General features: G+C 54.6%; 1 protein-coding gene across 2 annotated transcripts in view; it reads left to right on the forward strand.

Annotated features, from left to right (window-relative positions):
• Positions 1–25,943, forward strand: part of FAM20B (FAM20B glycosaminoglycan xylosylkinase) — a 209,886-nt gene that overhangs the window by 177,159 nt on the left and 6,784 nt on the right. Inside the window, exons 2-5 of one of the 2 annotated variants that reach the window (XM_056107321.1) lie at positions 9,525–9,560; positions 21,490–21,995; positions 23,818–23,904; positions 25,309–25,418. In XM_056107321.1, the coding sequence (XP_055963296.1) occupies positions 21,619–21,995; positions 23,818–23,904; positions 25,309–25,418 (574 nt within the window). In that variant the 5' untranslated portion in view covers positions 9,525–9,560; positions 21,490–21,618. Of the gene's footprint in view, positions 1–9,524; positions 9,561–9,770; positions 9,851–21,489; positions 21,996–23,817; positions 23,905–25,308; positions 25,419–25,943 lie in introns of those variants that run through there. The other variant, XM_056107322.1, reaches the window with a different exon arrangement.

Here is a 25,943-nt window from a genome sequence, read left to right on the forward strand (position 1 = left end):
CCTCAGAGATTCCTACCCCCCGACCCCCCGCACAAGCGCTAAGACCCACAGAGGCCGTGGACGCCCCATGGGTTGCGTCTGTGTGTCGGTGTGTGTGCATCTGTGTGTCTGTATGTTTGTGAGTGTGTGAGTACCTGTGAGTTTGTGTCTGTCCATGTGTGTGCGTGTGTTGTGTCTTGTGTGTGTATCTTGTGTGTATCTGTGTGTGTCCCCACAGCTCCTGTCGGCCCCTGGGCGTCATCCTGAGAGAGTATGTCCCTGGGCGGGGCAGTGTCCACCCTTGTCCTCCCCCACGCCCGGGTGGACACTGCCCCCGTGTGGCCGCTCATGTGCACGCAGCTGGGAGAGGCCCGTCCAGGTGGCCACTGACCCCAGCCCTACCTGGGGGCCGGGGGCAGGAACTCCCTGGAGCAGGGTCCGAGTAGTGGCCAGAAGGGACTGCACAGATCCCACCCACGTCCTGGTTCTGCGCCCTGGTGGTCTGCGGATGCCCGAGCCGGGCCTGGGAGCGGGTCCTGGGAGGGGGTCGTGCCCTGGAGCCTGGGCCTGCCCCGCCCCCATGGTGCTCACTCCCCAGGTGCTCCCAGTCGCTCTCCCCATCCTTGCTGGTGCTCCTGGGCACCGGGGCCTCACCCCTGCTGACTCTGGGGGACTCCGATGCAACGCAGCTTCCCTGATGGCGACCCCACAGATCGGAGTGACTGTGTTTTATGTGTGTGGGTCTGTGTGAGTCTGTGTGTCTGGATGTGTCTGTGTGTGTCTGGATGTGTCTGTGTGTGTCTGGATGTGTCTATATAAGTTTGTGTATCTGTATGTGAGTGTCTGAGTGTGTGTGTGTGTCTGTGTGTATATGTCTCTGTGTCTGTGTGTGTCTGTGTGTCGGTGTGTGTGCATCTGTGTCTGTATATGTCTGTGTGTCTACGGTCTGTGTGTATGTGTCTGTGTGTGTCTGTGTATCTGTATGAGTCTGTCTGTATATGTTCTGTATGTGTGTGTGTATGTGTGTGAGTGTATGTATCTGTGAGTGTCTGAGTATGTGTGTGTCTGTGTGTATGTCTGTGTATATGTCTCTGTCTGTATGTGTGTCTTTGGTTTGTATATGTCTGTGTGTGTCTGTATGTGTCTGTGTGTATCTGTGTGTCTGTATGAGTCTGTCTGTATATGTCCTGTGTCTGTGTGAGTGTATGTATCTGTATGTGAGTGTCTGAGTGTGTGTGTGTCTGTGTGTATATCTGTGTCTATGTCTCTGTATGTCTGTATGTGTCTATCTGTCTCTGTGTGTATCTGTGTCTGTGAGTGTCTCTGTCTGTGTCTGTGTGTGCATGTGTTGTGTCTGTGTGTTGGTATGTGTGCATCTGTCTGTGTGTGTATTGTGTCTGTGTGTCTGTATGTTTCTGTGTGTATCTGTGTGTCTGTATGAGTCTGTATATGTGTCTGTGTGTGTGTCTGTATGTGTCTGTGTATATCTGTGTGTATGAGTTTGTCTGTATATGTGTCTGTGTGTGTCTGTATGTCTGAGTGTGTGCTTGTGTGTTGTGTCTGTGTGTCTGTGTGTGAGTGTGTGTGCAAGGAAGGTGTGGAGACCAGCACAGGGGTAGGGTACTTGCCTTTTTAAATTTTTTTAAGTAACAAAACTTTATTTGGAGGTTTTTTAAAAGGGGAAGGAGGGGGGCTGGAGTGACAGCACAGCGGGGAGGGCGGTTACCTTGCACGCGGCTGACCCTGGTTCGATTCCCAGCATCCCATAGGGTCCCCTGAGCACCGCCAGGAGTAACTCCTGAGTGCAGAGCCAGGAGCAACCCCTGTGCATGGCCAGGTGTGACCCAAAAAGCAAAAAAAATAAAAGGGGAAGGAGGAGAGCCAAGGGAGAGAGAAACGCCTCAAGAGAGAAGGCAGCTTCTCCAACAGGCGAGGGAGCCCCCCACACCCCGGCAGTGGGCATGCAGCATGAAAGCCCCATTGTGAGGGGAGATGCGGGCGACACATGGGTTCGGGCAGCATATGCGCTGCTCTTTTAGTTTGGGGTTTTGTTTGGGTTTGGGGGGGCCACACCCAGGGGTGCTCAGGGGACCCTAGGGGATGCCGGGAATCGCCCCTGGCTCGGCCACGTGTAAGGCCAGTGCCCTCCCCGCTGTGCCATCGCTCCGGCTCCGAAGGCGTTTATTTGCTTTGCAGGCAGCCAACTCTGGTTAAATCTGCCAGGAGTGAGCACAGAGCTGGGAGTGAACCCCAACTGCACCTGGTCCCCACGGCATCTCCGGGAAAGCCCTGTTGGCCCAGAACCTCCTGGAAGCACCCCCCCACCACACACACACAAAAAAATTAAATAAGAAGGAACAAGAGAGGGGTAGAGCAATAGCACAGCAGGGAGGGCGTTTGCCTTGCATGGGGCCGACCCGGGTTCGATCCCCGGCATCCCATAGGGTCCTCCGAGCACCACCAGGAGTGACTCCTGAGTGCAGAGCCAGGAGTCAGCCCTGTGCATTGCCGGGTGTGACCCAAAAAGCCAAAAAAAAAGGAACAAGAGAAAGAAGGTAAAGGGGAGGGCCGGGGCAGAATATTCTCGAGTGTTTGGTCCCTCCCTCTTGCCGCCTGTGCGTTGGAAGCTTCTAGAACAGCAGGTTATCCAAGACAAAGCCGGGATGTCCTCCCAAGGCTTCTGAGCTTTGGTCCCAGCCGCCGAGGTGGGGTTTTGGGTTTTGTCCCCTGGCCCAGATGACCCGGAGGGGCTCGGAGCAAAAGTCTTGCATTTTCAGCAGTCCTGTGTCAGATGATGTGATGTGGGTCCCACAGGCTGTACAGAGAGAAACCCGGGCAGTGTGGCTGAGCCTGGCTGGGTCTGAACCCCCTCTGTGTACCCCCTGGGCCACAGCAGGAAGTTGTAGGGAGACCGTGGGAGTCCACTTCAACAGCAAAGAAGAACACATTTAGTTTGCTATCGGTTCCTGGGGTCCAGCCGGCTGTGCTCAGGGATCACTCCTGGAGACACTCAAGGGACCATATGTGATGCAAGTGTCTTATCCAGGCCATCCCTGGCCCCACTTCCAGGCACATTTCCTTAAAAGTTGGGATCGGATTTATTTATTTTTGGGGGGTCACACCCAGCAGTGCACAGGGGTTACTCCTGGCTCTGAGCTCAGGAATTACCCCTGGCAGTGCTCGGGGGACCCTATGGGATGCTGGGAATCGAACCCGGGTCGGCCGCATGCAAGGCAAACACCCTCCCCGCTGTGCTATCGCTCCAGCCCCTGGGATCGGATTTAAAGCCGCTTTTCTTTTCTTGTTCTTTCTTTTCTTTTTTTCTTTTTAAATAACATAGGAGTCCTGCTGTTTGTTCAGTCATTGATTCAGCTGACTGAATTGGGCATGAACTCCACATTACATTTTTTTTTTTGTATCACCATGAGATAAAGTTACAAAGCTTTCATGTTTGAGCTTCAGTCATACCATGATCAAACACCCACCCCTCCACCATCCCCCACCGCCAATGTCCCCAGTATCCACACCCTACCTCATCCCAGTCCTCACCCTGTCTCTATGACAGACAATTCCCCCATACTCTGTATAATTTTGGGCATTTTTTTTCTTTTTGGGTCACGCTCAGTGATGCACAGGGGTTCCTCCTGGCTCTGCACTCAGGAATTACCCCTGGCGGTGCTCAGCGGACCCTATGGGATGCTGGGAACTGAACCCGGGTCAGCTTGCTCCAGCCCTAAGGGCATTATTTTTTTTTTTATGATTTATTATGAATTTTCCCACCACCATTCAAGCCTTCCTGCCTGGGGCCAGACGCTAGATAGTTTATTTTCCATTGCTAACTTTGAATTGTTGAGAGCTCGCATGGCCACGATTGTAAAAAATGTAAATTTCTTGGAGCTGGAGCGATAGCACAGCGGGGAGGGCGTTTGCCTTGCACGCGGCCGACCCGGGTTCGATTCCCAGCATCCCGTATGGTCCCTCCAGAGTGCAGAGCCAGGAGTAACCCCTGAGCATCGCCAGGTGTGACCCAAAAAGCAAAATAAATAAAAGGTAAAGGTAAAGGCCCTCCCATTGATCGTGGATTTGCTCCAGCGGGCCCAGTAACGTCTCCATTGGAGACTTTGTTGTTACTGTGTCTGGCATATCGAATACTCTCGGTAGCTTGCCGGGCTCTCCGAGAGGGGCGGAGGACTCGAACTCGGGTCGGCCATGTTGGCCGCGTGTAAGGCGAACGCCCTACCGCTGTGCTATCGCTCCAGCCCAAATAAATAAATAAATAAATAAATGTAAATTTCTAGACTGTAAATGATTGGGTTCCAGAGACATCTCTGAAGGGCACTAATCCATTCTGGGATTCAATTGGGAGTTTCTGTCTGGGCTAGGGCTGTTGGTATGCGAAGGTGCTACCCGGAGGCAGGTTGTGAGTGTGACAGCCAGTCTGCCATGTGACCTGGAGATTTTGTCCTGGAACCCACATGGTAAGGAGGGGGCCTTGCTTGTGGAAGCTTTTTTTTTTCTTCTTTGGCTTTTTGGGTCACACCTAACAATGCACAGTGGTGGTTCCTTCTGGCTCATGCACTCAGGAATCACTCCTGGCGGTGCTTGGGGGACCCTAGGGGGTGCTGGGAATCGAACCTGGGTTGGCTGTGTGCAAGGCAGACGCCCTCCCCGCTGTGCTGTCGCTCCAGCCCCTTGAAGGGTTTTGTTGTTTTTGCTTTTGAGGACACACCCGGCGATGCTCAGGGCTCACTCCCAGCTCTGCACTCAGGAATCACTCCTGGCGGTGCTTGGGGAACCCTATTGGAAGCTGGGAATCGAACCCGGGTCGGCCGCGTGCAAGGCAAACACCCCACCCACTGTGCTATCGCTCCAACCCCGCTTGTGGAAGGTCTTGGTCACGGGGATTCCATCTGGAGTAGGTGGGGAGACTGCACCTGCTCCATCCAGGGTCACTGTCCTCCCGTTGTTCATCGATTTGCTCAAGCGGGCACCAGTAACGTCTCCATCGTGAGACTTGTTGTTACTGTGTTTGGCATCTCGAAGACGCCATGGGGAGCTTGCCAGGCTTTGCCGTGCGGGCGAGATACTCTCGGTAGCTTGCCGGGCTCTCTGAGAGGGGCGGAGGAATCGAACCCGGCTTGGCTGGGCCGGCTGCGCACAAGGCGAATGCCCTACCGCTGTGCTATTGCTCCAGCCCCCATCTAGGTTACCCCAGTGAAACTGTTAAGCTGCTTTTCAATGGGCTGCAGCAGAGATGGGGCCCTGGAAACAGGGGTTGTGTCCTGGGCAGGGTCAGCTGAGGGCAGAAGAGAGAGAAGACAATGGGAGGGCGTTTGCTTTGCCCGTGGCTGACCCGGGTTCAATCCCCAACACCCCATACGATCCCCCAAGCAGTGCCAGATAGACTTGCTGAGCACAGAGCCAGGAGTAATCCTTCAGCACTGCCAGGGGTGGCCCCCAAACCAAAAAAAAAAAACGTTAGCAGCGGGCAGAGGCAATAGTACATTGGGGAGGGCGCTTGCCTTGCTCTGCGGCCGACCCAGCTTTGGCCCCTGGTCCCTCACAGGCTCTCACAGCACTGCCAGGAGTGACTCCTGAGCACTGAGCCGGGAAGTAATGCCTAAGCTTTGCCAGGTGTGGCACCAGCACCCCCTCAAAAAAAGGGTGCTTGGGCCCGGAGCGATAGCACAGCAGGGAGGGCGTTTGCCTTGCATGCGGCTGACCTGGGTTTGGTCCCTGACATCCCCTAGGGTCCCCTGAGCACCGCCAGGAGGGATTCCTGAGTGCATGAGGCAGGAGTCAGCCCTGAGCATCGCCAGGTGTGACCCAAAATTAAAAAAAAAAAATATATATATATATATACACAGGGGCTGGAGTGATAGCACAGTGGGGAGGACGTTTGCCTTGCACTCGGCCGACCCAGGTTCGATTCCCAGCATCCCACAGGGTCCCCCGAGCACCGCCAGGGGTGATTCCTGAGTGCAGAGCCAGGAGGAACCCCTGTGCATTGCCTGTGTGACCCAAAAAGCAAAATAATAATAATAATAAATAAAAAATACAGCAGGGAGGGTGCTTGTCCTGCATACGGCCCACCCGGGTTCCATCCCCAGCATCCGATAGGGTCCCCAGGCCCTGCCAGGAGTGCTGAGTGCAGAGCCCTGAGCACTGTTGGGGGCGGCCCCTCCCCCTCAATTAAAGGTGGCCAGCCTGATGGCCCTTGGAGGGGTCACTGATCGCCCCTGGGTTTGTCAGCCGTGGCGCTGGAAGGGTGGAGCCCGGGTCATGGGTGCGTGGGCAGGCGGGTTCCAGCCCCCGGAGGAGAAGCTTGTGACTGGAGCCTCTTTGGGGCTGGCGGGAGGACAAGGACAGGCTCTGTGCTGAGCCGCTGCCCGCCAAGTTTTTTCCATGACTCGCCGCTGTGGGATGCTGCAGCCTCGCGCGCTCCATGAAGGCTGGTCTGTGTGTGTGTGTTTGCAGAAGGCGGAGGATTCCTCTCCCGGCCCCTGCCCTGTGGCCCCAGGGGCCTCGCTCTCCCCAAGCAGTGCAGTTCTCTCTCCCTCACTCTCCCTATCCCCCCTGGTGGGCAGCCCTGAACTCATGCAGAACCCCACAAACGCTCCTGGATGCACACAGGGGATGCTGGGGATCAAGCCCAGGTCAGCCGTCTGCAAGGCAAGCGCCCTCCCCGCTGTCCTCTCTCTCTCCAGCCCCCCATCCCCCACAAGCTCTTCAGGGTGGGGGAATGGGGGAAGGGCAGGTTCTCTCCCTTCTGACACCCTCATGGTGAGGATGAGGACCAGAGACCTGTGTCGGGTAGGGAAGGAAGTACTCGCTTTGCTGCAACTCACTCTCCCTCCAACGATGAAATTTGAGGTTCAGCTAATGACCCCCCCATACACACACACACACACACACATTCCCCAAACAAAAACCCTTTTCAGCTGCCACCAGTGGAAGATGCACTGGGCACAGTCCCATCTGCGTTTCCTCGACTCTCCCAGCTACATCATCTGTCTGCAGTGACCGTGCAGTAGCTAACTGCAGTTACCAGACTCCGTTACTAACCTCAGGTGATGTTTCCCCAAGGATCCTGCTGGGGCCTCGTTTTATTTATGTATTTTTTTTTTTTTGCTTCTTGGGTCACACCTGGTGATGCTCAGGGGTTCCTCCTGGCTCTGCACCCAGGAATCACTCCTGGCGGTGCTCGGGGGACCCTCTGGGATGCCGGGATAGAACCCGGGTCGGCTGCATGCAAGGCAAACGCCCTCCCTGCTGTGCTATTGCTCTGGTTCTGATGTGGCCTAATCTGATCCTTATAACAACCCAGCGGGAGGTAGGGAGGAAGAAGAGCCTCCGTTTTTCAGATAAGCATCACGTGCTACAAGAGATGGCGTAACACGGACCGCACAGTGGTATAAGGAAGAAACTGTCAACTCAGGCCAGGAGTCAAGGCGTGTCGAGCACCAGGCTGGCTGGGTTGGACCCTGGCACTGTGCAGGGTCCCCTAGTCCCCACCAGGAGTGATCCCTGAGCACAGAGCCAAGAATAGCCCCAGAGGGGACCAGAGCGATAGCACAGCGGGTAGGGTGTCTGCCTTGCATGCAGCAGCCGACCCGGGTTCGATCCCCAGCATCCCATAGGGTCCCCCAAGCACCGCCATGAATGATTCCTGAGCACAGAGCCAGGAGTCAGCCCTGAGCATCGCTGGGTGTGACCCAAAAAGCAAAAAAAAAAAAAAAGAGATAGCCCCAGACTATCTCCCCCCATAGCACCCCCGAAAGCAAAAAACATGGTCTCCCTACTTGCCTCAATTACGCTTTAATTGGTTTGGGGGCCACACCTGTTAGCGCCAGGTAGAGGTCCTAGAAGTGGGCGACTTCCAGTTATGGGATTGGGGGTCACTTCAGAGGTGCTCAAGGGACCAAGAGGGATGGGGGATTAAATGTGGGCCTCCCAGCCCAGCCCTTTGGGTCATCTCCCAGGCCCATGTCACTTTTCTATTTGTTTTGCTTTAAGCCACACCTGTTGATGCTTCAGGGTGTTTGGGGGACCCTATGGAATGGAGGTGGGGGGTGGGAATCGAACCCGGGGGGGGGGGGCACATGTAAGGTAAGCTTCCTCCCTGCTGTACTATCTTCCAGTTACACTTTATTTATTTATTGACTTTGCTTTTTGAGTCCCGGCAAGCTACCGAGAGTATCGCGCCCGCACAGCAAAGCCTGGCAAGCTCCCTGTGACTTATTCAATATGCCAAACACAGGAACAAGTCTCACAATGGAGACGTCACTGGTGCCCGCTAGAGCAAATCGATGAACGACGGGAGGACAGTGCTACAGTGCTTTTTGAGTCACACCTGGCAATGCACAGGGGTTACTCCTGGCTTTGCACTCCGGAATTACTCCTGGCAGTGCTCAGTGGCCCACAGGGGATGCTGGGAATCGAACTTGGGTCAGCCGCTGCAGACGAACAAACCTACCCGCTGTACTGTCGCTCCGGCCCCCCAGTTACACTTTTAAGAACAAAAAACACCAATTGGACCACATCCTTCTGTGCTCAGGGCTTATCTGGAGCTCTGTGCTGGAGGGACCTTTGGACCTTCAGGCCCTTTGGTGATGCTGAAGGTTCCGATTGGAGTTGGCCACACTCAAAGGAGCCCTGGTTCGAGTCTCCGTGCCCCCCGCCCCACACACTTCTTGCCCACCGAGCAACCTCTTGACCCTGCTTCAGGATCGGTAGCCGGTGCATAAGTGGTTGGCTGCGCTATCCAGCCTGATGTCGCGTGGAGGCAGTGGGAAGCAAGAGAGACAACTTCAGGCGTGGGAGAAGCTCCCGCTTATTCATTCATTCATTCATTCATTCATTCGCACGTGCAGGGAACGAATGAAGGAAGCAAGCAGGGAAGGATGCTGGGCCCTGCAGCCCCTGCAAGAGAGTCGCCGTGCATGCAACTTCCTCCACCCGAGAGGCAGGGGCTTGCTCTGGCGTGGAAGGAGAGAGATCTGAGCTCTGGGGGGCCAGTCCGGACCCTCCAGGCTGCAGCGGGGGAAACGTCTAGGACCCATCCCCGGGTGGTTCCGAGCAGAAGCCGAGGCCCCCTCCCCCGACCCCGCAAACCAAACCCCCAAAAAACCTCTCCGGGGCGGTGACGGGCTGCAGACCTGCAGGGAAGAAACCGCGGAGGGAGGACGGGACGGTGGCGTGCACAGTGCCGGGGAAGCCGGCCCGGCAGCGAAAGGGTCAACGGGGCGGGGCCGCCGCCTGCCCGCCGGCCCCGCCCCCCGCGGCGGGCTGGGGAGGCGTGGCCTGGGCGAGAGCGCGCGCCGATTGGCCGCCGGGAAGGCGTGACGCGCGGAGCGTCCCAAGGCCGGGGGCGTGGCCTGGGCGCGGGCGCGCGCCGATTGGCCGCCGGGAAGGCGTGACGCGCGGAGCGTCCCAAGCCCGGGGGCGTGGCCTGGGCGGGGCGCGCGCTGATTGGCCGCCGGGAAGGCGTGACGCGCGGAGCGTACCAAGGCCCGGGGGCGGCGGGAGGGGCTCGGCGGGCGCAGCGGCCGCGCGGGGCCGGGCCGAGCCGGGCCCGGCAGGTGAGCGGCGGCGCGTCAGGGCGTCGGGGCCGGGCGGGAGCGCGCGCGCGGGGGGCGGGGCGCCGCGCTGAGGGGCCGCGCGGGCGGGACCCGGAGGCGCCGCCGCCGCCGCCGCCTCAGGAGCCGCCTCAGGAGCCGCCTCAGGAGCTGAGGGGACGCGGCCTCCGCGGCTGCCCCGAGCGCGCGCCCCGCCTCGCGCCGCGCCTCAGCCTCAGCCCCGGCGCCGGCCGCGCTGTCATTTCCGGGGGGGAGGAGGCCCCGCGCCGGCCGGGCGGGCGCCGCGGGAGCAGGTGAGACCGTCGGGCCCGGGAGCGCCCCCCTCACCCGCCGGGGAGCGCGGGGGGCGGCGCCGGGGACCCTCGTTCCTCTTTCCCGGGGTCGTTCCTGAGGGGCTTCCCTCAGCCGCCGGGTCCGAGACGGGGTCGGACTCTCCCTGAGGGGCTTCCCTCAGCCGGGTCGGGCGCTCGGGGGGTCGTCCCTGAGGGGCTTCCCTCAGCCACCGGGTCCGAGACCGGGTCGGACTCTCCCTGAGGGGCTTCCCTCAGCCGGGTCGGGCGCTCGGGGGTCGCGCCCCTGAGGGGGCTTCCCTCAGCCGCCGGGTCAGGCACCGGGTCGGTCGCTCCTGAGGGGCTTCCCTCAGCCGCCGCGTCAGAAACCGGGTCGGACTCTCGGGGGTCGCCCCTGAGGGGCTTCCCTGAGCCGGGTCGGGCGTTCGGGGGTCGCATTCCTGAGGGGGCTTCCCTCAGCCACCGGATCCGAGACGGGGTCGGGCGCTCGGGGGTCGCCCCTTGAGGGGCTTCCCTCAGCCAGATCGGGCACTCGGGGGGTCGTCACTGAGGGGCTCCCCTACCCGGGCGCTCCGGGATCGTTCCTGAAGGGGCTTCTTCCCTCAGCCGGCTCAGGCACCGGATCGGGCGCTCGGGGGTCGTCTTCCTTCCTTCAGCCGGGTCGGGCGCACGGGGGGTCGCCCCTTGAGGCTTCCCTCAGCCCCCCCGGGTCAGAGACCGTGTCGGGCGCTCGCCCGGCGCGTCAGGGACCTGCTCGGGGTCTTGGTCTCCACACACGCTCCTGGAGTCCACGCAGGACGTGGGGCCACGTGTCCGGCCGTCCAGCGCCCGTCCAGGCGTGTCTGAGGCCCCCCCGGAGGCCAGTTGTGAGAGGCCGACAGCCCGTTCCCCGACCCGGACCCCGACCCAACGCCCCCCTCGGAGGGGGGTGGGGAACGAGCCGGGCCGCGCGCAGTCAGTCGCGGCAGTTGATGCCGATGGTGGACTTTGGTCCCCCCCGGAACTGTCCGGCGGAATCAGGAACCCGCAGGCGAGAGCTGATCTGGGGAGAGGCCAAAGGCACCCACGGGTGTCCCGGACCCCGCCTCATCCCGCGGGTCCCATTGCAGGGGATGCTGGAGGCGCTGGGGACATCCTCCTCCTCTTCCTCCTCCTCCTGGGCCGGCCTTGACACGTGACATTGAGTTGCTCCCTCTTGTGCCTTCCTCTTCTGGGGTGTTGGAGAGGCGTTTCTGTTAGAGAACGAAAACGCTCCCTGGTGCTGTGAGTGAGTGGAGGTCGCCCACCCCCATCCCACCCCACCCCTTGGCCTCACAGTTCCGTCCATCAGTAAACTCCAGCGAACTGTGTTGCCTTTGCGATCTTTTCTGAACGTAGGAAAGGGCTTGCTTCCTTCTCTTGCAGAAATCCGCTTCGTTGCTTTTCTCTTTTCTGAGTGTTCCCTTCCTGAATGAAACTTTGTTTTCCTTCACTTTTCTGGGACTTGGACTTCCCATACTTTGTGTGGCTGCCAGTTCGCGGTGGAAACCCTGAAGCTCCAAGCTTGAGCTGCTGGAATTGATGCCCACCTTGTAAATAGCAACCACAGCCGTTTGTTTCTCTACACGCCTTGTCAAGCTCTTTGTCTACACTCGCAAGGACATAGAAAGCGGATAGACTTTTTTTTTTTTTTTTTTTTTGCTTTTTGGGTTATACCCGGCGATGCTCAGGCCTGACTCCTGGCTCTGCACTCAGGAATTACCCCTGGCAGTGCTCAGGGGACCCTATGGGATGCTGGGAATCGAACCCGGGTCAGCCACGTGCAAGCAAACGCCCTACCCGGTGTGCTATTGCTCCAGCCCCCAAAGCGGATAGAGTTCGGAGGCTGCTGTGGGGTCCCTGGGACTAAGTACCAGCTGTTCTTGTTGATGTGGTGGAAAACTTAGTGACATTTGCTGATAGTTTGGCAACTGATGTCCTTCTCTTCCCTCACCTAATTGTTCCAGGTGGGTGGGAAGTGGAAGACAGTGACTGGGAAACAGCCTGGAGCGGTGCAGTCAATTGTTTTGTTCCTCTTCTTAGTTTCAAAAGAAATCAACCAAAAGTGATCCGGATTTGTGTTAAAAACAGTCTGTAGTGATGGTTCTGTTTGGGTTCACTGGTAGGAGCTGCCTAGAGCCAGCCCTTCAGGGTTTGGTGACTGCAGCCTGGCATCAGCCTGAGGCTCCGACCTGCCTTCCTCTGAGAATTGCTCCCAGGTTGATCATCCTCCTAGGTGAGCTGTAGGCCCAATGGTCAGTGTGTTGTTTTTTTTTGGGGGGGGGAATCACACCCGGAAATGCACAGGAGTTACTTCTGGCGGTGCTGAGGCCTGGAAGGTCCGGACCAGCCTTAGCCAGGGTCTGCCTGGCCCCTCTCTATTAGCTAATGGCCTATGAAGCCATTGGTTGGTTTTTTTGCTCACTTGTTGTTTCTTATGGACCATATGGGATGCTGGGAATCAAACCCGGGTTGGCCGCATGCAAGGCAAACACCCTACCCGCTGTGCTGTCTCTCCAGCCCCTCGCTAATTATTTTTTTCTTTTTGGGTCACACCTGGCCATGCACAGGGGTTACTCCTGGCTCTTCACTCAGGAATTACACCTGGCGGTACTTGGGGGACCCTATGGGATGCTGGGAATCAAACCCGGGTCGGCCGCATGCAAGGCAAACGCCCGACCTGCTGTGCTATCGCTCCAGCCCAATGGTCAGTGTTTTTTTTGTGGCCTTCCTAGAGTCCCAGAAACTTCGATTGGTGGCCACACCATTATGGCTGAGCCTGGCCCACTGTCCACTGTATCTCCTATTGGGAGGAGAGGGGACTTTTCCTGAAGTGCTTCCCCACTCTTCTCTTTCCTGAGATCCCGTGTGACCTCCAAGGACTTAGGGGCTCCTTAGCACTGACCTGGTGTACCTGAGGAACAGAATCCCTTCCTTTGCCATCGAAACCAACTTCTCATCCATATGTCCACAAGCCTGATAAGCCCTGGTGGAAGGAAATGTCCAGCAGACATCTCTCTGTGGTTTTGTCTGCCTTACCCAAAACCCAGGCTGGAGCGATATAGCACAGCGGTAGGGCGTTTGCCTTACAAGCGGCCAACATGGCCGACCCGAGTTCGATTCCTCCGCCCCTCCCGGAGAGCCCGGCAAGCTACCGAGAGTATCTCGCCCACACGGCAGGGCCTGGCAAGCTCCCCGTGATGTATTCGATATGCCAAACACAGTAACAACAAAGTCTCCAATGGAGACGTTACTGGGCCCGCTCGAGCAAATCGATGATCAACGGGAGGGCCTTTACTTACTTTACTTTTACTTTACCCAAAACCCAGAAGGAAGGCCCCATTCTGGACTGAAATGTTGGGGTGCATCCATTAGCCCAGTATGAGATAAGAAGTGGAGGGGGCCAATGCAGAAAAGAGAATTGGGGCTGAGCATCGCCGGGTGTGACCCAAAAAGCAGAGAAAAAAAGAAAAAGAAAAAGAAAAGAGCCATTGAGCTTCAGTGTGTTTTGGAGGGGTTGGTGGCAAGGTAACAGCCCTCTGGAGGTTAACTTGGGTGTGCCCTGGGAGGAGGTCAAGGAGTAAGTGGTAGTGAGTGTGTAACAGAAGAGTTTAGGGTGCCACTGGTGAAGCCTACCTGCTTCATCTGTGTCTAAAAAGCTATACCTCCTTTGATCCGCAACCCCCCGTGCTCTTCGAATACTTGAATCTCCTTTAAATAGTCTACCTGCCTCTGCTTCCAGAGGTGGGCAAGCTGCCCTTTGGCTCTGTTCGTATCCCTGCTGCCCTCTTGTTAAATTTGTGGCTTCTCATCCTCTCTGGAGCAGCAATCCAGAGGGTTCTGCTTCTGGAAAAGGCCTGGAAGGTCGGGACCAGCCTTAGCCAGGGTCTGCCTGGCGCCTCTCTATTAGCTAATGACTTATGAAGCCATTGGTTGGTTTTTTGCTCACTTGTTGTTTCTTATCCCTGGATTAGTGAACTCTCATTCCTGTGTTTTTCTTGTGCAAACCCATAAAATGTTGCATCTTGTTTGAGAAAGCATTGCCAGTAATACTTGAAGATATGGTTCCAGTCCTGTCTTATATCATTCTTGGACAGTTTTCTGGGCTGTTTCTAGCCTTTCTCTTTCTCCCTAGATCATCTGCCCTCCCAGCGTCCTCCAGTCCTGGAACCAGGTCGCCGTGAGTCACATTGTGTTGAAAGTCAAGCTTAGGGAATGTGCTTGGCATCATGAAACCCAGTACGAAACTGAAGCCGGTAGTTGGTATTTTACTTTTCATGGTGCCAGATGCCTGAAATTAATGACAGGACTTAGTTTCCCCTTCTCTGAAATGAGGCCATCTTTAGACCAAGGGGCTGATAGTTCAAAGGAAGTGCCTTAGCAGCCGTGAGGCTCTTTCGTGTGCTCGCTTCTCCTTTCATTTCACAAACGTTTATCAGTGCCTCTCCTGGGCCCTTTGCTTGGGAGTATACAAAACAAGTGCCACATGCCCCATCCTGAGGGCCTCACGAGGTAGTAGAGGCAAGCCCAAGGTGTGTGTGCACTTGTTCTTGCTCATGCTGCAGGGAGGGGGTCAGACCCGAAGGCCCTCACCAGGCCACGACTCCTGAAGTCTCCGGCCTGTCATTCTGACACACTCCAAAACTGAAGGGTCAAGACAACAGTGAGCAACTCTGAAGGACAGTATTCTGTTACTGGAAATGCGATTCTTCCACTCTCTGGCCGAATCACGGCCAATCATCATAGAGCTTTAAGTGGTGGTACTGGACAGATGTGTGAGCAGGGAAATAGCTGGAATTCAGGGAGTTTGTCTTAAAACACCAGGGATTTCCATGGAGTTTTCTACAGCTCCAATCAATGCCTGGGTTGGGTTTGCTAGAACAAATCTCAGTAGCAATTTGAGCTAAAGATGTCTTTGTTGTCTTCTTTCAAGAAAGAGGACTAGGGAGCTGCCCTACATCAAGGTTTCAGTGGGACATGTTGGAGGAATTGAATTCTTTCCAAAAAAAAGGAATAAACCTACTTTGTTGCTCCTTTCATTTTGATTCTCACACCAGGAAGGAAAGGCTGTTCTGAGCTTCACTGGCACCTAGTATCTGTGTCGGCTTCCTTCACTGAACTCCTAAGAGGTTCAGGTAAGGATTCTGCATTTACTCATAGGAATCAAAGCTTAACTAGAAGAGAGAAAGAACATGAGGGAAATTTGAAAGCAGGAACCAGTCACACCATATGGGAACTGGATTTTCTGGCCCTCTACCAAGTTACTTATAGGACTTCAGAGCTTTAGGACTTGGGAAGCTGTTCTCTGTCAGTCCAGACTGATTTCCCAAAGTCCCAACTGTTGTGAAGGACATTCAATTTCATCTTGACCTTTCCATGAAGTCCCGTGTACATGCGTGCGCGCGCGCGCGCACACACACACACACACACACACACACGAACACAAAACACAGTCTGTTTCTCTGTCATCAAATCTGGTGGCATTGGACTCGGTAGAACTGAGAAACAAGTAGTCACGTAGATGATCTCGTCTCCTAGTTGGTCTTCTGCTTGGCGAGGTTCTCTCTGAAGATTCCAGTGTGCTGGCAGGCCCAGGGACTGTGGGTGCGTGTGTGCATTGGGGGCACACGCCTTAGGAGGGCGTGTGGGCTCAGCGTTGACCGAGAGCCGGAAAGACTGCCTTCTTGCCCTTCCCCCTCTCGGGGGCTCTGATCCAGCAGTGATCATTCAAATGACCACTGCAGGTCCCCCGGGAACTCACCTGAGCCACTGGTGTTTAGCAACTCTGCCTTCATTTTTTCAGATGACAGCAAAGGTACCACAGATGTTCAATGCTGAGCGTCTTCCTGTGGTGATAAAGCAGGTCTCCCTGAGAATACGAAAGGAAGAAAACCACCGTTTCTCAAGGGGAGAGTTAGCAGGGAAGCGGAAATTGTAGATCAGGGCGAGCGCTATTCCTTGGCTTTAGACTTTGTTCCTTTTGAGGGACTTGCTGATGAGGTGAGAAGCGCAATTGGTGGTGGAGCAGGAGTAGGCTGGTTTGCCGGGGTTCTGGGAGTTTCTGCAGGGAATGAACCCTGGGTGCCACATTCTCTTGGAGGTTTTGACTTCCTGCATAGAAGTGTGGAATGCTAAGTGGGAAGATTCCTGAGTTTCCCTTCTAATAATTGCCATTAACCATCAGGAGAGTGCATTTCTTTGGGGCGTGGGGGGGGGGCTGGGTAAGCTAATAATAACATAAATCAGTGCTCACTTGTCACTTAATTGAAAACAAAAACAAAAGGGTGAGTGTAGGGGCTGGAGCGATAGCACAGTGGGTAGGGTGTTTGCCTTGCACATGGCCAACCCAGGTTCGATTCCCAGCATCCCATATGGTCCCCCGAGCACTGCCAGAGTAACCCCCAGTGCAGAGCCAGGAGTAACCCCTGTGCGTCGCTGGGTGTGACCCAGAAAGCAAAGAAAAAAAAAGGTGAGTGTATCGGACTTAACCCGGGAGGAAATGATGTGTCCGTCCTAATTTTCATACTAACCGGTTTTGACTTTCGCTGTGTTTACGCCTTGGCTTTATAGGTTAGGCTTTATAAACTGGGCTTGTGTAATTCTGTGTGTGCAAGTAAGTGAAAGTTACCATGGTTGCTCAAAAGTATAGCATTTGGTAAATAATTCATTTGAGATTTTTCTTTTTTTCTCACGTGTTCTTTTCTTCTTGCATTACCTTTAAGAGACCTGAGTCACATAGTTTCCTAGACACATAATGAAGACAAAAGAGCCAAAGTGATATACAGCTTTCATAATGCGCTTACTGTCTGTGCAGGCATTAGCTCTTACAGATATGACCTACATAGGAATCCACCTTGCATCACGTGGGTAAATAACCACTTATTTACATGGAATGGCTTGTTTAATGTTTCCCCTTGCCCCAGGAGAATTTTCTTTAACCACAAAGTTTATTTCCCTCCGTTTACTCCCCCAGGATTTTTTTGTTCCCCAAAGAGTTGATAAGGGACTCGATGTGAAAATGTTGAGTTTTACAAACGACTCTTCAAAGGTAGAAGCAGAAAACAGTGAGTTGCTATTGGAAACGATTTCTTTCGGTTTGTCTTTTAGGAGGGAACCACACCTGCTGGTCCTGAGAGGCTACCCTGTGCTCTTTGCTTGGGGATCACTCCCGGCAGTAATGGGGGTCAGGCGGTGTTTGGGATTGAAGTAGGCGTCCTGCTGCAAGCATGGCCCACGCTTAGCCCACTTATGCTCTCTCTTACCCTCTCCCCTTTTTTCTGTTCTTTTTTGGGGTACACGCCGCAGCACTTGGGCAGTTCCCAGCTCTGTGATCCGGGGGAACTTTTTGCGGTGCCGGGGGCCCATGCTGTGTCCACGCTCGCCCTGGGTCTCCTGCAGCTTGCAACGCTTGCACGAGCCCTTTGAGCTGGCTCCCTGGCCCCAGGTCTTCGCTTTTCTTAGAACTCGCCAAACCTTCAGACGTTGGCTGAAACCAGTGATTACAAGAGAAGTTTATGAAAGGGTCTCTCTAATCCCCACTCAGGTTTGCGGCCAGGGAGAGCGTGTGAGTGACTGATTATACACTAGCCTGATAATCCATTCTGCACCCTTTGCCACTCATCTCTGTGAATAGCCCTCTGCGTGAAATGTTCGGGCCGAAGGTTTGCTTTGTGGTAACGTACACTCCTCAGCCCGGTTCCATTCCACTTATGTGGCAAGAACCTGGTTTGTCTTTTGAATCGGAAGAACAGAAATGGCCTATTAGGGAAACATTTGCGTAGGCATTGCCTCGGCCAGGGTTGGGTTCTTTTCTCTCGAGCTGTGAGTGCTGTCACTTGCTCAGAGGGAGGGGGACGCTGCCACTGCTGCGGCCTGGAACCTCCCTGGTCACTTGGAGACCTTAAAAAGGTAGCGAGAGATGGGGGCAAGTGTCTCACAGGCCTCAGCCGCATGCATTGTAGTTTACCACCCAGTGAAACCTAGGCCTCTGCCCGGTGTGCTTTTCTGTATAAATTATAGTTCTGTATAATCAGTTCCCTGCTTGAACACAGGACTTTATTACTGAGATCTCACTTTTTTAGAGGTGGGGAGAGGGAGAGGGAGACAGGCCTGGGAAGATGAGCTCGTGTTTTGATGTTCAGGCAAGCATTTGCACCGCCTTTTTTATAACAAACGTTTTTGGGAGTTGTGTTTTTACCTTGAGTCTGTTTGCTCTTTGAGGTGGGCTCGGTTCCACATTAAAATAAAAGACCCTAATACATCCAGCCAGAGCGACACCGGTGGATGCGATTACCGGAAGGGGTGGGGGTGGGGGGGACACAGGGACTGTAGTATCCATGCAGCTGCCTCTGGGATTGCAAGGGAAGTTTTTTCTTTTTCTTTTTGGGTCTCACCCAGCGATGCACAGGGGTTACTTATGGCTCTGCACTCAGGAGTTACTCCTGGTGGTGCTCAGGGGACCTTATGGGATGCTGGGAATCGAACTTGGGTCGGCCGCATGCAAGGCAAACGCCCTACCCGCTGTGCTATCTCTCCAGCCCGCAAGGGAAGTTTTTGTGGTGTTTGAACAGCACTCAGTACTTCGTGTTCGTATTCTTTGTGCCTTAGAACCTATTGCAGAGATGTAGGGCGCCACTGTCCCAGGTTAGGATGGATGTCTGTCTTGGCGTCCCTCCCTCTTTTTCTGTTGGTGGGGGGGGGGGGTCAGGCTACCGGCTGAGAAGGACACTGTCATCAAAGGAGGTTCCAGTAGCAGCAGCTCACTGTTTTTCAGAAAATCTTGCAGACTCCTAGACTTTTTGTAGCGATTCCTCTCTTGGTTTCTGTGTGTTCCTTTCTTTAGTACCTGTGCTCCAGCCTGTCGGGCGGCAGAGTGGCCACTTTGCAGCTAGAAAAAACTGCATTTCCTCCGAAAAGTGGACTCCGCTTTAAAACTGCTAGCTCAGGCGAGTAGCTGGAGTGCTGGTAGAGAAGGAAATTACTGACAGCTTGGAGAGCCGAGACTCGGGGACCGGCTGATTGAGCCTTCCGGCTGGCGCGCAGAGAAAACTTGATGCCCGATTGCTGGGTGCTGGCACAGCTCCTCTTGCCGTGATCGGTTCTGTTGAGGGGAAACTTAAATCTGCTGGATAGAGCGGGGAAGCAGCTTAGCAAGAGCCTGGGACTCTGCTGGGTGATCACGGTGAGATGCCAACCCAAATGCTCTCCCCGGCCTCGTTTCACCATCGTCTCTTCAGGAGCACGTATAAAGCTAAGTTGGCTGCATTCAGAACACAACGGGGGTGGCACAAGCATGCTGTGAAGCACAGTGGCACCGTTCCCACGGGTGCGAGGTCAGCCAGGCGGCAGGTTCCAACGTGACTTTACCATCCAGTGCCTCCCCGTTACCTGTCAGTGGCGCCCCTCGCAGGCTGCAGCAGAAGGGGGAAGCCGGCAGTGCCAGTGGCCCCTGGTCCAGAAAGGAATGGAGATGGGTCGCTAAGCTTACCATGTGGCAGGCTCTCTCGGTGCACTCCTGGTCTGTGTATTTGCCGCTGCTAATGGGGGTGACCTAGCCGGAACCAGTGGCCTCTCTCTCCTGTTGATTTTTGTTCCTCCCATGAATAGTTTGCATTGTCAGGAGACTTGTGATAACCCAGGGCTCTGCAGTCCTTAGTTTCCAGTTTGTCTTTTGTTTTGGTTTGTTTGTTTTTGGGCCACACCCCAGCGGTGCCCAGGGCTAACTAACTCCTGGCTCTGCACTCAGGGATCACTCCCGGCAGGGCTCACACCAGCTGGGGTGCCCGGAACCAAATCCAGGTCAGCTGCATGCAAGTCAGATGCCCTCCCTGGGCTGGAGCAATAGCACGGCAGGGAGGGCGTTTGCCTTGCACGTGGCCGACCCGGGTTCAATCTCCAGCATCCCATAGGGTCCCCTGAGCATCGCGGGTGTGACCCAAAAAGCAAAAAAAAAAAAAAAAAAAAAACTCGCCCTCCCTGCTCTGCTATTGCTCCAGGCCCTCATGTGTAGTTTCTGTTGTTTGACCACATCCAGCAGTGCTAAGTTGGGGTGTGGCTATCCCCACATATGCTTGAGGGGCACTCCCGGCAGTTCTGGGGGTAGAGTGTGGTGTCGGAAATTGAACCCAAGCCTCCTGCATACAGAGCTCATTGAGTTCCCTCGCCAGCCCATTGTATGTGTTTTTATTTTTATAGTTTAAATTTGTTTGGCCATACGGCTGGTGCTCAGCGCCTGGGCCTGTGCTTAGGGGCCACTTGGCTCTCTGCTCAGGCAACCTCTGGCAGTTCTCAGGGGACCGTAAACGTTGATGGGATTCAGACCAGGGTGGCAGCAGAGTCCTTAGTCAGGCGCCTTGACCTTTGCTCTCTCTCTGGCACTCTGTGTGTCAGTGGCTTGTTGGGTCTGGGTTTGGGGACCACACCTGGCTGTGCGCAAGACTTTCTCCTGGCTCTGCACTTACGGATCACTGTGGCAGTGCTCAGGGGTCATATGTCATGCCGGGGGTCGATTCTGGGTTGGCTGTACGCAAAGCAAGCACCCTACCTGCTGTACTATCTCTTTGCCCGGGTACCGTTCATACATCAGCATGCAGATGAGGGCTCCTTGCAGAAATGCTGATTCAGATCTTTTGGAAGCTCAGGAACCGGAGAAGACTGGGACTGGCCCCGCCACCCCCCTGCCCCCCTTCCTCGAGGCAGTGCTTCTTTCTCTCTGTGCCTCAGCGTCTTCATCTCATGCCTGACCAGCCCTTTTCCGTGTTGCTATAGTACCAGGTTTCATTAGCTTTCTGGCCATGTTCTAGTAGCCAGATGGTATAGAACTGTGTTTTTCCTTTACTTAACAGAAACAGATTTCATTAGCTGTATTTTGCAGGAACTTTAATTTTGAACGATAATTAGTAAGAGAATGATTAAGTAGAGCTCCTGTTGAGGTGTTATATGTAAGTACACGAGAAGCAGCGCAGCCCCGTCCAGGGTGCCTGGGATTCCCAGGAGTTAATTACTCCCGCTACTTTCGTTGGCAAGTGCCTCGTTGGCATTTTCAGGAGTTTCAGTCTTACGGCATGTCATAAAACTTATATCTCAAGAAGATAAGAACCGGAAAGTTACCAGATGCGGGCAGTTTGGGCTGTTCAGAAGTCCTTTACGGGTCTTGAAGGTGAAATGAAAGCTAGGGAGTGACGCATGCCTCGTCATCATTTTGGCTGTCAGAAGTGTGTAGCAGCCACCTGGCAGTATTTCTGTTTACACCTTGCTGTATTCCCTTCTTACCTGTTTGCGCCTTTCTGGGACGAGTTCATTTTAATTCATGGACTCTTAAAAAAAAAAAGTTTGGCCGGAGCCCTAGCACAGTGGGGAGGGCGTTTGCCTTGCACGCAGCCGACCCAGGTTCGATTCCCAGCATCCCACAGGGTCCCCCGAGCACCGCCAGGAGTAATTCCTGAGTGCAGAGCCAGGAGTAACCCCTGTGCATTGCCGGGTGTGACCCAAAAAGCAAAATAATAATAATAATAAAAGTTGAAAAAACCCAACCAGGGCGAGTAATATAGGTGAGGCTTGTAGTAGATCCCAGGGCAAAAGGACAGAATGTCCGACTGAGCTGTGCCCTCTGCTTGGGCCTGCAGGTCCGTGGAGGCACCTCCGGCGGAAGGGGACTCCTGCAGGGAACGATGGCGTCTCCTCGCTGACCCCCGCCAGACCTGCTCTCCTTGGCAAGCGAGAGAGCGGGTCGGGACGGAAGGTCAGAGGCCACCATGAAGCTCAAGCAGCGTGTCGTGCTCTTGGCGATTCTCCTGGTCATCTTCATCTTCACCAAAGTGTTTCTGATCGACAACCTGGATGCGTCGGCTGCCAACCGGGAGGACCAGAGGGCTTTCCAGCGGATGATGGCGGGCCTGCGGGTGGAGCTGGCCCCCAAGCTGGACCACACCTTACAGTCCCCCTGGGAGATCGCCGCCCAGTGGGTCGTGCCCCGGGAGGTGTACCCCGAGGAGACGCCAGAGCTGGGGGCCATCATGCATGCCATGGCCACCAAGAAAATCATTAAGGCCGACGTGGGCTACAAAGGGACACAGCTGAAAGCCCTGTTGATCCTTGAAGGGGGGCAGAAAGTGGTTTTTAAACCAAAGCGGTAAGTTTGGATCTTGGAGCTTCGATGCATGAAGCGTGGGGTTTCTGTCAGAGGCTCAGCGCCCTCCCCTGCTCTCTCTCTCTAGGGGAAGGAAAATGGGGGTAGTCATGTTCTATGACTCTGGCAGGAGGGAATTTATGTCGACCACGTTTCAGTTCCTTATGAGACTGAACTGTCAGTTAGATCTCGCCTTCCCCTCTGTTGTCAGAGATGTGGGGCTGGAGCGATAGCTCAGCGGGTAGGGCATTTGCCTTTGCATTTGCTGACCCGGGTTCGATTCCCAGCATCCCATAGGGTCCCCTGAGCAGATCCAGGAGTCATTCCTGAGTGCATGAGCCAAAAGTAGCCTCTGAGCGTTGCTGGGTGTGACCACCCCCCCCCCCAAAAAAAAAAAATCAGTTGTCAGATATGTACTGTGCCAGATGTTAGACCAGATGAGCAGGTTAGGAAATAACCAGTCAGTCACTGAAACCGCAGGGAAGACTGGCTCACTGCCTGCCAGGTGTGCTGTGGCATTGGCGTGTGGGTGGGGTGGGCACTGAAATTCTCTGCCTGCACATGGATTTTGCTTTTGTTTTCCTCAGCAGCCTCGAGTCCTGGCTGAGGTTCCCAGGAAAAGTCGAGGGGGGTTGTACAGAGAGTTTGCTCCCTTCCCACTGCCTCCGTCTTCCCCATTGTTGGCATCTTCCGTTTGTGTAGTGCGGGTGGAGGAGTCGATACACATTGATTCAAGTCCACCGTTGACATAAGGCTTCGCTCTGTATTGTTCCCGCCGTGGGTTCTGCTAAATGCATATTGACAAGGATCCCCACCGCAGTTGCATCAGATTGCAACAAGTCTCCTCCCTGTCACACTCTCTGACTCCCCGGACACGTCTGCAGTGTTCTGCCACGTTTCGGAATCCCAGCTAGCTGGAGTCGCAGAGTAGGTCGTCCTCAGATTGGTTTCTTGGTGACTCGCACCGAGGGCTCCTCGGTGGCTTTTTGTGAGTTGATGCTTTGTTTTTTTTGTCATCACTGAGCTTCAATAGTCCGTTTTACAGGCGGACTCTAGTTTGCTCACACGTTCACCTACTGAGGACGTTGTGGTTGCTTCCCAGCTTGGGCAGTTGGAGAGTAGAAGCAGCTGGAAGCTTCACAGGTGGGCTTCAGTGCAGGTGGAGGTTTCCAGCCCACTTGGGCAAAATATCCGGGAGCACCTCTGTAGATCAGATGAGGAGAGTAGATCTTTTTGTTGTGGAGCTTTGGAACCACAGGCTGAGTGGTGCTCAGGGACGCCGCTGGGCTCCATGTTTGGGGTTGCTCTTGGCAGAGGACTGTATAGTACCAGCTGCCCAATCCAGGCCCCCTGCATGTGATGGGTGCACTTCAGCCCTCTGAGCTGTTTCTTTCCCAGAAGAGAGAGTGTTTTAATTTTGTGAAGAACTTGCTGTGTTTTTTTTTTTTTTTTTTTGCTTTTTGAGTCCCACCCGGCGATGCTCAGTGGTTCCTCCTGGCTCTGCACGCAGGAATCACTCCTGGCGGTGCTCAGGGGACCCTAGGGGATGCTGGGAATCGAACCAGGATTGGCCACATGCAAGGCAAAAACACCCACCTGCTGTGCTTTTGATCCAACCCCCCTGGAACCTGCTGTCTTCAAAAGGGGCTTTCCCATGGCTCCTTCCAGTTCCTTCCCCTCACCCCCCCCCCCCCCCCCGTGATCTGGGGAGCTCCATGGGGGTTCTCAGCATTGACACAGCAGGGTGGGGCGGTCCTACCTGTCTCTGGTGCCTCCACCACCCCAGGTCGTTCACGTCCCCTCTGTGCTTCCACTTCCTGTGCAGGTATAGCCGGGACTATGTGGTAGAGGGGGAGCCTTACGCGGGCTATGACAGACACAACGCCGAGGTCGCGGCCTTCCATTTGGACAGGTATGTGAAGTCACAGTCGCGCACATTTGTTGGGGGTCTTCTCAAACGGCCTTGAAGAGGACAGCAGACCCTTTGCAAAGTTGCGGCCCCGGGAACTTGGGCCTCAGAACCTTAGAGGGGCTTGGGATGCCCGGGGAAGTACCATCAGTCCAGGCTCTCTAGGTCATTTTGTCCTTCCTGGTACCCTTTGGTGGCATCCTGCTTGAAGATGCTGTGACATCAGACGGCAGGATGACAAGTCGAATTTCAGCCCACATCCCCTAACTGACTTGGTTGCTAATTGGACCTGGCAGGATTTCTGTCATTTTGTTTTCAGCAATAGTGACTTAGGCCAGAAAGGCATAGCGTGACACATCTTCTTCCAAAATGTGTCCCTGGAAGAGCAGTAGCTGTGACGCTGAAGTGAACTGGAGAAGTTGACTCTTGTCTTCAGTGCCTGTTGATCAGCCTGCAGACACTTTGCTCATAGTCTTTGGAAAAGGAGTCCGGAAGGAAACGAGAAGTGGGGCCAGGGAGACACACAGCGGGGAAGGCACTGGCCTTGTGCATGGCTGACCTGAGATTCTATTCCCGGTGTCACATGCGATGTCCATCTCCCCTTCTCGCCCACCAGGAGGGGATCCCTGAGTGCAGAGCCAGGAATCAGCCCTGAGCATCGATGGGTGTGGCCCCCAAACCAAAAATAAATAAAGCTGAGAAAGACTTTTTCATTGTTGCTTGTAGTTTGGGCCACACTGAGCGGTATGCAGGACTTATTCCCATCTCTGTGCTCAGGGGTCACTCCTGACACGGGCCATCGAGGACCATGCAGGGTGCCGGGTCCAGTTTGGCTGCAGGCAAGCCAAGTGCCCTACCTGCTGTACCATTTCTCCACCCATCCTCCCCAGACCATGAGCTGTTATACACGAAGTTTTAGACCTATGTGTTTGCTTAGGCTCGATTTTTTCCAAATGGCTTATTCAAGTTGAATTTTTGGTGATGAAAAATTTCTAACAAGAGAGTAAGCTAATGACCCAGATACACACTCCCTAGAATTAACAAGTGCCTTTTCTGTCTCTGCTGAAATGCATATTATGGTGTCTGTTCATATTTAACTCACCCATAGATCTCTAAAATAATATCTGACTGTGTTTAAAAGTAACACCCAGGGGCCAGAGTGATAGTACAGCAGGCAGGGCACTCGCCTTGCACACGACCCACCCATGTTCAATCCCCAGCACCCTCTTCTTGAGGACCAGGTCTTCAAGCCTGCCAGGACTGATCCCTGAGTGCAGAGCCAGGTGTAAGCCCTAAGCACTGCCAGGTGTGGCCCGAAGAGAAACGAACAAAAATTAATTTTTAAGAGCACTAGTGAGAAAGCTTCCCTAACGATTTTCCTCTTTCATTCTTCCACCTTCCGAACAGGATTCTGGGTTTCCGCCGTGCCCCCTTGGTGGTCGGCCGATTTGTCGATCTCCGGACAGAGGTGAAGCCAGTCGCCACCGAGCAGCTCCTGAGCACGTTCCTGACTGTGGGTAAGGACCTGCGGAGTGACCGTCACTGGGTGAAACGGGGCATCACTGAGCAAGTGGGGGGTTCTGAGGCATGGGAGAATTCTGGGAATACCACCTTAGCCCGCTTGGTCTCACAGTCTTTGGAAAACGAATCTTCTGAAGGTACGTGGCCTGGAATGACAGGCCCTGTCATTAATTAATTAATTAATTTTGGGGAGTTAATTCTAGGGAGTGTGTATCTGGGTCATTAGCTTACTCTCTTGTTAGAAATTTAAAATTGGCCCTGCTGTGCGCTTCTCTGTAAGTGAACCACCAGTGAGATTGTGAGATTGTGAGATTGAGTGGTTACTTCTGATAGGTATAAAACAATTTTTCTTTTCTTTTTTTGGTCATATCCAGCGATGTGCAGGGGTTCCTCCTGTCTTTGCACTCAGGAATTACTCCTGATAGTGCTCAGGGGACTCCATAGAATGCCAGAAATTGAACCCAGGTCCAAAGCAAATGCCCTACCTGCTGTATTATCACTCCAGCCCCTAAAACGAATTT

The sequence above is a fragment of the Sorex fumeus genome, unplaced genomic scaffold, assembly GCF_029834395.1.
Source record: "Sorex fumeus unplaced genomic scaffold, SorFum_2.1 ptg000161l, whole genome shotgun sequence".
In the NCBI taxonomy this organism is placed as follows: domain Eukaryota; kingdom Metazoa; phylum Chordata; class Mammalia; order Eulipotyphla; family Soricidae; genus Sorex; species Sorex fumeus.